The 12,798-nt window shown below is 42.0% G+C and overlaps 1 protein-coding gene across 4 annotated transcripts in view; it reads right to left on the bottom strand.

The window, feature by feature from the left end:
* STAU2 (staufen double-stranded RNA binding protein 2) overlaps positions 1-12,798 on the bottom strand; it is a 144,399-nt gene that overhangs the window by 96,313 nt on the left and 35,288 nt on the right. For all 4 annotated transcript variants that reach the window (XR_013988541.1, XM_081013402.1, XM_081013404.1 and 1 more), the window contains exon 8: positions 6,073-6,285. Coding sequence is in view for 3 of the 4 variants with exons in the window: in XM_081013402.1 (XP_080869528.1) it covers positions 6,073-6,285 (213 nt within the window). In the remaining variant the exon portion in view is untranslated. The remainder of the gene's footprint in view (positions 1-6,072; positions 6,286-12,798) is intronic.

Genomic DNA, 12,798 nt, shown 5'->3' with positions numbered 1-12,798 from the left:
TGGCTCTCTCTCACTCTAGAGTTTGAGGCCTGGGGTGCCTGAATAGATGTCTTCTCTGATCCTACCACCTTTCACAAAAAAACAAAACAGAAAAGTTGCCTAACCTCTGCCTTACATTGCACAAAGAACTGTGGAGTGCCTTTCCCCAAATATTTTTCATTTCAGCTTTCCAAACTCAATAAAACCTCCCAGATTTGCACCAAGGCATTCTTGCTCCTTGGGTTTCCCTCAGACATCATTCCAAATTTATACAGAATATAGAAACTACTTAGGGAACCCACCCTTCTGAAGGGTTTTGTCCATTTCAGTCCTTGCAACAATACTGTGAGCTTGGTGAATTTTACTGGACCACTTATAAAGACAGGAAAGGAGAAAGGTCAGAGAGATTAGCTTTCCTAACATTACACAACAAGACAAGATCGAAAGATAGGTTGACACTCACCCCACCACCCCCAGACAGCCTATATAAAGCATCCCCCATGATAAATTAAGTGTAAGGTAAATGCTTGCTTGATGCAGATAGCTATCAAACCTGATAGTGTGGAAGTGTGCGCTGGCAGTAACATGTGCAGGGAGATTAAGGCACAAAATAATTTATCTAATGCCATATGTGTTTGGATCTTACGCCACAATAGTAAGGAAGAATTTATAAGTGAGGTATGAATGAAGTTTGCATACAGACTTCAGCACTGATCTGCAAGTCAGGTAAACTAAAGTTGTTAAATGTAAGCTAGTCGGTAATTCAAAATGTAACATGTTTCATTATAGGTCACTGCACTTTTAAACAATAAACAACTATATAATAAAGACAACACTAAAACACACACATACAACAAAAGTGTGCAAGTTACTTAAATAAATATGATCTACCTTACCAATATGCAAACCATAAATATCATTAGGATTTAGATAAGGACTATATAAATGGAAAAATAAAAATCCCTCATATGAACATAAGACGAACCCTACCAGATCCAACCAAAGGCCCATCTAGTCCAACATCCAGTTCTTCCAGTGGCCAAGAAGATGCCTATGGGAAGCACATAAGCAGCTTTCTCCTCACTTGTTATTCTCAGCAACTAGTATTCATAAGCCTATCACCTTTGACAATAGAGGTAGTGCACAGGCATCCTGGCTAGTAGCTTTTTATAGCCTTATTTTTTGTTGTGACTGCAACACACATGTACCTGGTCCATGTGAGAGTAACTGAAGCCTCCATTGCTACAACATGTCTGCCTTTTAATGCCTCCTTGGTTTCACTTTCCATCTCAAGATTGCTCTGGGTGTTTTGATCAGGTGGATGATAGTATGTTCCTATTACTAAATTACCCTTGGGGCCCAGGACTGCCACTCACAGACTGTGCCTTTTGGGATTTCTAGCTTGTTGGACTCTATTCAACATCCAGTGTGACACTACTTCCAGAACACCACTCATTGATCATCCTAAAAAGTTTGTATCCATAGATAACAATGTCCCATTGTTTGCTTCCATTCCACCAGGTTATGCCCACTATATCTATGTTCAGCTATAATGCAATATCTTTCTCCTAATGTCTCTGGCACATACATTTTACCCTACAGCACTTTGGCTTCTTTGAATTGCTATAATATTCCACTGCACTTTCACTGCCCAGTTCTACCCATCTCCCATTTGAACAATAAAAAACACATGATTTTGGATGACTTATCCAGAACTGGATGATTCTCTGCTCCTATTGGCTTTTTCCCAGCTGCTCTGTCACCTTTTTTTTATTTTAAGTGCCAACAGTGTACTTCCATTCCGGTTCAAATGAAGCCTATCCCTTTTTGTATATGCCCTGATCATCCCAAAATGTTCCCCAATGCCTAACATCTCCAAACACCCACTACTGACACCACTGTCTCATTCATATCCTGAGACTCCTCAGCTCTGCCTGTCTTGCAGGCCCTGGCTAGCATTTCAGAGAAAGCCACTTTGAACGACCTGGACTTTCAACCTACTACATAGCCATCTATTTTTTTTTTCTCCTAGAAAAACAACATTTTCCCACATCCTTGGAGCCAACATGCACCACAACCATTGAACTCTCCCCAGCCCTATCTACTAGCTCATCAAGGCAACGTGTAAGATCTGTAACCCTTGCACCAAGCAAGCAAGTCACCAGGTTCAGAAACACAGCTATATATGTCACCAGTGAATGAACTGTCCACTACCAAGAAGTCTCACAGGGATATCCTTGGCATGAGTTAATAACCTGCTCACTTCCCAAGGAAAAGGCCTCTTCCAAAGAATAATTTCTTTCTTACTCAGAGTGACATCCTTCTTCCCCGAGACTTCAGAGCCTGGAAGTGGTATGTTGCTATCACATCCCTGAAGGTCATGTTCAACAACCTCTCTGACCACCTCAGTTTCTTTAGGTCAGCTTGTTCTCTGAGAGTCAGGGCCTCAAATATTGAAGTCTTATTCTTCATTGTCCAAACAATACTTGCATTAATAGAGTATATTTATCAGAAATGGGCTATCATCTGTTAATCCAAATGATAAACATTTAGCAAATTTATGGATAAGTTGTTCTAATAGCTTCAGTAAATCGCTTCCAATAGTGACAGCTGCAACAAACGTGTCTCTCTCATATCGGTCTCTACAGCCACTGCAGGAGCTTAACTCTCCAATGGTTTGGTTTCACCCATGAAGGGGCATTCTTCCATTGCCTCCCGAGACAGACGGATGCTGACCAGCTTCAGTAAAATTAAATCAGCTTATAGCCAAACCCTCCAGATTTAACTGTTTGCTGTTGCTTGGGCTGCCTTTCATCAAATTTAGCTTTGTGATTTTCTTTAGTAATTAGAGCTTGTAAGTTGGGTAACTGTGCTGAAAGAATCTGAATTCTGAAAGCACCTGCTTTGCATTGCTGCATGCAACTTAACAAGGTGCAAGGAAACATCATTCATGGTGAAATAGTTTCAACTGCTTTACTGCATAATTATTTTCCTCCTGACTCTCCCCCCCGCCGCCCAAACCACCCCAATAAAATAAAATCAGGTAGGGAAGGGATGCTTACAAAATCTTTTGTGGAGATGAGAAGCTAAAAAGATCGTTTTTATAATGCTGAGCCGAAGTGGTAATGTTTCACAAATTATATAGGGGATGGCATATGGCTGACTTGTACAACACCTGAGTTTGATCAGATTTAATGCAGATAAGTCTAACTCTAGCCCTTTCCCCGCTTTCAGGAGGAATTTCGGATGAATACACAAATCAGGACCAGCCCCTCTAGACTGAAGCTCATGAATCCTAGAAGAAGCAATAAATCCACTGCCACCATGAATAAACACTCCATTTAAGAAACTTGAGCTCACAGGAATTTAGGTTAAGAAAGAAGCTTCATTACACCACTAGAAAGCACACTAGTATCCTATAACAGAAAAAACAGTTTTGATGGATGGGTTGGTTACCATTCAACAAGTACTTATGGACATTATAATTATAAGGCAACTAGGACCTGGATCTGCAGTGAGTTCCTGAGAATCAAAGAGTTATATCACACAACTTCTAAGTAGTGATTATTTTAAAGTGTGAGCAAAGAAAACCAGCTTTCAATCCATGGAAATTTGATTCTTTGGATTCACTGCTAAGAGCAATCTTTGGTTAACTAATGTAAAAACCCTGAACAGAAAAGTTTACACCTCTTTCAGACACAAAGTCTTAGATTCCAAGACTATGTGAAGGAGCTAACTTTGACAAATTTCATCAATATATATCAAAGATAATTTGACTCAAGATCACCTGGATTTCTGCCCCCCCCCCCCATCATTTAGTACACAAACATGTATTGTTCCGCTGTAGTTCCAGGAGTCTTTTCTTCTTTTAGGGAGGGCACATGCTTTGCGTGCTGAACGTCTGAGGTTCAATCCCTGGATCTTAATAAAATTATAATAAAAAAAAATCAAGTTCTAGGTAACATGAAAGACCTCTCCCTATTTCAAGGTGCTGTCAGCACACACAGGTCATCCACAGGGCAGGAAGAAGGTGAAGCCCGAAATGCAATTAGCTTTTATTTACAGAAAGTAACAACAAAGCAGAGTTACTCAGGCTCAACTTATTCAGCTGGCGATGTTGCTGGAACTGACCACTGCTCCCCTTCTCTTCTAGCCTCTCACTCTGGATCCTCCCCCCAAGCAGATGAAGGCTGTGTCAAGGTAGCGGGCTTCTCCTCTGGGCTTGTCTGGCTCACTGCTCAGCAATGTGCAGGTCTCTCCTAGACTGAGACTGTCCTGCTGCTAAGTAGCCAAGGAAACCTCTGAGAAGATAGTGAGAACCAGGATCAAGGAGGAGTGCAGGCGGATGACACCAGTAGGTTAGCAGGCAGCCAATATAGGTCTGAAGTTCAGGAGCAAGCGTCAGATCAAAGCCTTACAGGACCATGGACAGATCACTGGGTTCAAGGAATTTGTTCTTACAGAATCCTAGATCCAAACAATGACTAATATCTCATTCCAGGTCCTGAATGTACTTTCAAGGCTCCACCCCCAGTTGTTTAAAAGCATAGTAGTAGCCCTTGAGCCAAGATGCTAGCACTTTGGCACCTTTTCCATAGTCTTTTTGGTGCCTGCTAAAGATGTTCCTTTGTCCACAAACCTTCAAAAAATGTTATCCAAGCTGGCATCTGTCTTGGATTTGAACTGATTTTATGTATGTGCAGTTTCAAACTGATTTTGTGTTTATAATCGTTTTTTTAAAACCCTTCTTATACATGCAATTGTTTTAACTGTGTGTGTGTGTGTGTGTGTGTGTGTGTATCTGCTTTATATATTTTATAGTGTAAATTGCTTCAGGGTTCCTCGTGGGAAGGAATTTATAGCTGAAATTTATAAATAATAAGGCAATAGGGTGCAAGGCATTCTTGGGAGGGAAAGCAGCTGGCAGGAGAACAATTAAGCACCTCTTCCACCTGTCAATTTACTGAAAATTGAACCCTGCCCCACTACCACTCTGCAGCTGTTCACAGGTGACCTTGGTTCCAAGGGTCTGGGCCTGCCACCGAGCATCTGGTCCAGCCCGCCAAATTAGCTTTTCAAGTGCTGTTTTCATAGCCAGACTGGTGCAGCAGTATCGGGCAGATGACAAGGCTGCAACGAGCATTTTGCTCTTGCTATGATCCAAGGAGTATCGCTCAGCTTTGTCTATAAACTTTATGAGCCCATAACAATCTAACTGGATGCAGCTGGACTACTTTGTCTCAGCACTCGAACATCTTTTAAAAAACACGGTAAAGGCAAAAATAGCACAAACAAAGCTACTCATCAAATGGGTATCATAAAGGCAGCAAAAACAAATGATGAATAGATTTTATACGAGGACTGCTGTCTGGTGGCACAAACACACTTGGGAAGGAAGAGAGCTAGAAGCATCAGTGTGTTATAGTGAGCAAACCTATTAACAACAGCTACCTAACTTTTGAAATACAAAGCTCTGTTCTGTCCTTTATCTTTATTTAAAGTGAATAAAATGGGGGAAAGGCAAATGATTAGCTTACCAAAAGGTCACTTCATTTATTTGCAATAATTAGGTTTGTCTTAAATGAAAAGCAAATGTTTAAAAACCCAGTAATGATGTCTGGGTTTATAGCATAAAATATCATATTGTATCATGTGTATTTGGCATTACTACTATTTGCAATTTAAGGCAAAATATTCTAGTATAGAAACAGCTGTTTCCTGGGCCCAACTGTAAGATACATGGCAGCCTTTCAAAGGGCTGTTTGTAATGGAGAAGGGGCAGAATGGAATGGGGTGCTTAACCTTCGCTTGTCAGATGCTTTCCCCCAGACGTTTTCCTCCCCTGTACTACTGCTCTCTACCCATGGAGTTCCAGAACTGTATGTGCAAGCAGAAGTCGGATCCAGAATGAGATGCATATGCAAACCATATGCAATGTTCTGTGGAAGTGACTAAAAGTAATCCTCAACTTTAAAAAAGCCATAGGTGTATCTTCCTGAGCAAAATAAAAATTGCACTGCATACGTTGCAAATCATAAAAGGCAAATGAAAGCATTAAGTTTGGCAACTTCTACTATTCGAATGCATCATTACCTTTAACATTGTTCTGGGACGTTTTTTAAAATGAAGCTTTGGCTTTTCGATCACAGGAAGAGGGGGAAGTTTCCGTAGTTCTTGCAGGACAGCTATTGCGGCTCGCTTCTTTGACAGTTTCTTGCTGTTTCCTTCACCTTCTGCAGAGAATTCTCCCACTGACACTTGGGTAACAAAACTCTTCATATGCGGTGGCCCACTTTCCTTTATTACCTATCAGCCAAGACAGGACATGCAAATGAAATTATTATAGGATTCATTTCTATTACATAAATTTGTCCTTATTATAATTATTTGTATGGAAATACGGTGAGCAGGAATAGGAAGATTAACAACCAGGTGTGTTAAAGAAGGCTTGATAATGTATATTATGTCAGAGAGTAAAATTTTACCCCCTGTGGATTTTCATTCCAACCAAACAACCTCTTTCTTAGATTATAACTTTTTATAAGAATCCAATCTGCATAAAAACCTGATCGTAATAAGCTCATTCGGCAGTAAATCCCACTGACTTCTACTGAGAGAGCCAGTGCAACATAAAGATGAAGAGATTTAACTGTGAATCAGGAAGTCCCAGGCTCAAACTTTGCCTCTTCCAATGAAATTCTCTAGGTCGCGTTAGGCCTCAGTTCTCTGTCTGCAATATGGTGGGGATGGTGAGGATAATATTGCTGACATAATGTACAAGGCTGTTGTGTGGATTACAACTAGATTGTAGATGTGAAATGCTTTGAATACATGGATGTTATATGCAAATGTTGCCGAAAAAATTATCACCTACTACTTATACCATCCCCTCAGACCGTTTGCTTGCTTTGGAAAGGCAACGTACAGCTAAGAGTGTGTGAAACAGAGATAACATAAAAGCAAAGTTCTAAGAGTCAGTGTGTTCAATGGAATAAAATGAGTTGGGACATGTGAGTTGTTATTATTTATTGCATTTATCTATTGCTTACTACACAAACTGCCTCAAAGCAACTTATAACTGTAAAATAATTTGTTCAAAGATATGTTGTAAGGGGAGCTATGAGGACCACAGAGTGGATTCAGAGACTTGTCTTTTGATGGCGAACCAATGCATGTCCAGCACCCATGCCTGGCCATTTTTAAAGACTCTGAAATGGTAATAAAAGACCAGCGAAGAATAAAAATACTCAGTGGGCTTTCCACTGATTCTCTCCTATAAATGCCTCTCCGCTCATATTAGCAAACATGAGCTTTCCAAGGTAATGTGTAGTACTACCCTGAGTATTATCTACATATTGTGGTAATGTTGAGATTTTTGCCTTGCTTTTGCAAAACCGTTCAAAGTACAAATCCTGTTGCATGACACCATTTACATATGTGAAACAAGTATGTGCATGGCACAGGAAGCCACTATTGCTGCTGAAGAGATATCACTTATTGCAGTACAAAATGTGACTCGCCTCTTCAACAAAAACTGCAACGGAGAACTCGAGTAACTTCTGGCTGTGCATGGCTATCTGCCCCCCGCTCCTTATAATGGCCACAAGCCAAACAAAAGGGAAGTACTTTGACTATATATTTCCAGAAATGGATGGGTACTCATATCACTGACAACAGCTAACTCCATCTATAGGAAATTTAAAAAATAAATAAACTATATTAAAAATTAAACCAGATTTTGACTAGTTGCTTTGTACAGAAAAGGGAAGGTGGTGGCCACTGTTCACAGCAAAGATGGGTGCATGTATGAATTGCAACGTTGGTCTCAGAATTTTCAGTCTAGAGGGAAACATCCCTCATGTTGCCTAACAGAAAAACGGTAGGAGAAGCTAAGTATGCTCACTTTACTGGCTTTTAGGCCCTACTCCAGACTCCATTTTGTAAAGAGAATGAGTTGTTCCACTGGATATGTAGCACACCGTGTTAGGCCCCTATATAAATGACAAAATATCACAATTGGTAAGGGAATGCCGCAGTAACAATGCCACAGCATAAGTGAATATATACACAGTACAGTCATTGGAAATATTAAATTTAGTTGTAAAATAAAGCTTCTGCTGTAACTTGAAATGTGCAGAATCTGTCGACATTACCAGCGTATCACAATGATAAATGGAACTTTGAATGTAGTTGTCAGCCAGAAACTGCTACTAAGGCTTTACTCGTAAGCATTCCAGCACCGGTGACTATGTGCATCACCTGCTGTGTTCTTGTCATGGGGAACTACTGGACAATGCTTATTACATAAGTGGTGACAAGTAACACACTCCCCCATCCCACCCCGCACCACCTTCCCCATCTGGCCAAGTGCTATTCTAAATAGGTTTTTAATATATATATATAGAGAGAGAGAGAGAGAGAGTTTGTTTTTGGATATGACAAAAGGATATGTAAACATGTCACATGAATGCTTGCTTCTCCCTTAAAAAAACATTGTACAAGATGCTCCCTTTCTTCACACCTCTCAGCTGTCATTTCCACAATGCTTCCTTATTTTAAAGTTTTATTTTCCTTGACAAATGTGAGGTCTCACTCTGGCACTAGAGCACATATGCCACACGTGTTTTGTTTTGCACCGAAAAGGAATGGCCCTCCAAAGTGCCCGCTCTGGTGGCAAATGCTACTTCTCCTTCAGGAGCTCCACCACGATGCTCATACAGTTACCAAGCCAATGAGTAGGGTGAGCATTGAGGTCATGACTCAAGACCTACACAAACCTGCAAAATCAGTGCATGTGGCACATTCCAAGGCAGCAGCTGTGGGGCGCACACACTGTGCTTCTTGGTATCTCTTGCGCACGGTACCTTCCTCTTCAAGTTGAGCATTATGTTACAGAAGCACCCGTGAAGTATGCTCCTGGTTCCCCTCCCCCCTTTTGTGTGTCTCTGTGTGCCACATGGATGATGACTAACTGGAGAGCTGGAAACAGCAAGAATGGCAACTCAAGTATGTGGCCACCAGCTCTGACAACTTTAAAAAAGAGATTAGGCAAGTTATTGGAGGATAGATCTACCAAGGGTTATTAGTCATGCTGGCTATAATCCGCCTCCATAAACGGAGGCAGCCCCCCCCCCCCCGGATCTTTCAGGAGGAAGGGTGGAGTAATAAATTGAATCAATTTTCTTCCTCTTCATGGTGAATACCAGTTGCTGGAGAGTAGCAAGTGAGGAGGACTATTGCCTTCAGGCCCTGCAAGTGGTTGGCCACTGTGAGAAACAGGATGCTGGACTAGTTGAACCTTTAGTCTGATCCAGCAGGGCTCCTTTTATGTTCTTAGAAGAACAGCATCAATAGGCAGCTGGAGAATATGACTAGGGTAAAACTTTGATCTTTAAGTGTTTTATTCCAATACCACATCTCTCATTAAAGTGTTTTACAATGTTTCTAAAAGATGTTAGATAACAAACCCTAACTCCACTTCATCAAGCACAGTGAATGGGATTAGGCAACACTGTAATCCCTCTGGGCTAAATATTTAGGGCAAGATTTTGCCCTCAGGCAGTGCTGCTGACATCAGAGGGCAGAACTTGGCTCCTAGTTACATTGCACACCCCACCCATTCTCCAGATATTGTGCAAGTCTTAAAAAGTTGTTTACACGAAGCACAAAATATCTTTAACTGTTTGCTGGCTTACATAAGAGCAATGATATAATGTTGTCTGTGGTTTCTGTAACCCAAAGAAAACGAGGGCTGCTTTGCAACTATCATGTGAACAAAGACATCTGAAAGCTTTAATGCATGCCTGGTACAAAATAATACCGGCAGTTCCTAAATTCAAATCCTATTACAAACACCAAATCCTGTGGCCTATTACAAAATGATGAGTCACTGCATTGTTTCCAAATATAGGGTCTGGGTTAAACCTAAATTCTGGCAGTGATTATGCTACCTTTTCTTTGCAAGATTTTTACCTCAGAGGTGACTGCTTTGAGTTATCAACTCAATTTTGTCATGAATTTGCAGGAGGCTGATGCAAAAGAGAGGATACAACTTGAGACCATCTAATGTTGCAGAGAGCAAAATATTCAAGGGAGCCTCTTGTAAAGCTTTATCTGGTGTTCTTAAGGACAGAGTAGGAGCCCAGGAGAACAGCAGTAACTCATGTTCTAGAGAAGGGATATGAAGGGAATAGGTAGGAATGCCAGGCTGTTCCATCTTCAGTTAGTGGGGATCAAACAGACTTCTACCCTTTCTGTTCCAAGGACAGGTAGCAGCACCATCTATTTGAATTTACGGCGTGTTATTGCCTGGAGTGTAGGCCCTATTTCTGTTCGCTGTGGTGTGTGATGTGAGGCACCACTACAGTAACACCCCTGCAGCTGTGATAGCACTGCCGCATGCCAGGATCAGTATGGGCTGTGGAAGGCAGTGATTATGCTACCTTTTCTTTGCAAGATTTTTACCTCAGAGGTGACTGCTTTGAGTTATCAACTCAATTTTGTCATGAATTTGCAGGAGGCTGATGCAAAAGAGAGGATACAACTTGAGACCATCTAATGTTGCAGAGAGCAAAATATTCAAGGGAGCCTCTTGTAAAGCTTTATCTGGTGTTCTTAAGGACAGAGTAGGAGCCCAGGAGAACAGCAGTAACTCATGTTCTAGAGAAGGGATATGAAGGGAATAGGTAGGAATGCCAGGCTGTTCCATCTTCAGTTAGTGGGGATCAAACAGACTTCTACCCTTTCTGTTCCAAGGACAGGTAGCAGCACCATCTATTTGAATTTACGGCGTGTTATTGCCTGGAGTGTAGGCCCTATTTCTGTTCGCTGTGGTGTGTGATGTGAGGCACCACTACAGTAACACCCCTGCAGCTGTGATAGCACTGCCGCATGCCAGGATCAGTATGGGCTGTGGAAGGCAGTGGCAATGGAAGCAGTGGACTGGTGGTGGCAGTGGTGCATGCAAGTGCATCTTCATTTGCTGGTACTTCCCCACCCTTGCCGCTGTCCTGCTCCATCCCGCCAGAGCCAGAAGGGTGGTGCAGCTCAACACCATGACTGAGGATGTAGGCCAAAGGAATGAACTGCAGCAACTGCCAGGTCTGGGTGAGGAGCTGAAAACTGGATTGCCTATGCCAGGAAGTCAGGTAATTTCAGGCTGTAATATCTGTCTGTCTTTCTGTAGCTGAGTAACCTGCTGCAAAGAAACAGTTTCTCTGCTTCTTCTTTTGCCTTTCCCATCTTGCTTGTTGTATCCCGTGTCCCTATTCCCTCTGTACGCCATCTGACACTGATAACAGCTTTGTAGTTAAGTAGCCACAGATGACAAGGAACTCCATGCAGGTGAGTTTATGGAATTCCATGCAAGCAAGGAGGGATGGCATATTGGTCTCTCGCCTATACCTAGCATAGAAACCAAGTGTGCTACAAGAGAAGGGGGGACCTACATCTGTGCCCAGCACAGAAATACAATGGACAGCAGCAGGAGGGATGCATCTCTCTAACCCTGTTCTCACTGTTACGATATTGAAGCAATGCAGCCGCGAGCTGTTAGCTTGAAAACAGCACATGATGGAATGTTAGGACTGTTCTGTGGGAAACAGAGGGACAGTCTATTCACAGGGCAGGGCACCGGAATTAGCTCAGAGTGTAATATGAGCTGGACAGGAAGTACAGGAGGAGTTTGTCTCTCGACTGCTGGAGCTTGAAGAGAGCAGTCATGATTTTTGTAACGCTGCAAAGACATAAATAAAGGAATGTAAATACGTTTCTGTCTATCTCTGGGGGGGGGGGCAGGAAAGAGGGTGTGTGTTCTTCTCACTCTGAGAAGGATCGCCTATCGCGACCTCTGCCTGGATCCTGCTGGGGAATGCAGACAGGGAGGTCAACAGGAGATCAAGCCGGGTGCCTGGAGAGTGGCCAGTTTCTCCTGATAAAGGCTTGAATCCCAACACTCACTACAGGCTACTACTATTATTTTTAATTATCACCTGGTAACTTCAGCAGACTTAATTCACAAGACTGATGTATTGCATGATCTGAAAAACGCTTACTCAGAATAAATCACATTGATTTGGATCCAGAGTAACAGTACAACCCTAACTATGTCTACTCAGAACTATATCCTATTTAATTCAATGGGGTTTGCTGCCAGGTAAGTGGGGTTAGGATAGGAAAGTTAGTTGCACCAAAAACAACATGACAGAAATTAATCAATGATTAACCCATTGGTTTCAATGGGTATTACATGCAACCAACTTAAGTCTGCATCTAGCCCATTGATCTCCATAGGACCTACTCCCAAGTAAGCCTTGGCATGTCTCTCAGTATCTAACATATTCATTCCATCTGAGCAAGTATTTCTGCTTGTGCAATGGAACTTTCCCCCTTCTCCTCCCACCATGAGGCCCCTAAATCTGTTCTAGGTTTCCTCCAACTCTCTGGATCCTTAGGCTGATGGAACCAATTAGTTGGATACCCACACACATCTTGGCAAAAGTAACTTTTAACAAAAACTCATAGAATACCTGTTCCTTATCTGCTAGACAATGTGAAACATTATTCTCAATTAAGCCAAGGGTCAAACACCCATAGCCTCTTGGGAACCACATGGCAGGAGCACTACCTTCCTGTCATAGGCCTTCAGGACCAGGGCAGCAGAGCTCTCTACTGAAGGTTGAGAGGTAAAGATCGGATGCGGCTATTGCTTAGGAAGATAAAATAAGCAGGTATCTGTATATTTGGCCCAGCTCCTTCACGTCCACCGTTCACTCTCTAATGAATGAGCCAATTTAATCAGCATTTTAGTCAGGGTGCTCT

Source organism: Podarcis pityusensis, assembly GCF_964106645.2.
Source record: "Podarcis pityusensis genome assembly, chromosome: 7".
NCBI lineage: Eukaryota > Metazoa > Chordata > Lepidosauria > Squamata > Lacertidae > Podarcis > Podarcis pityusensis.
This window is presented reverse-complemented; position numbering and strand designations above follow the sequence as displayed.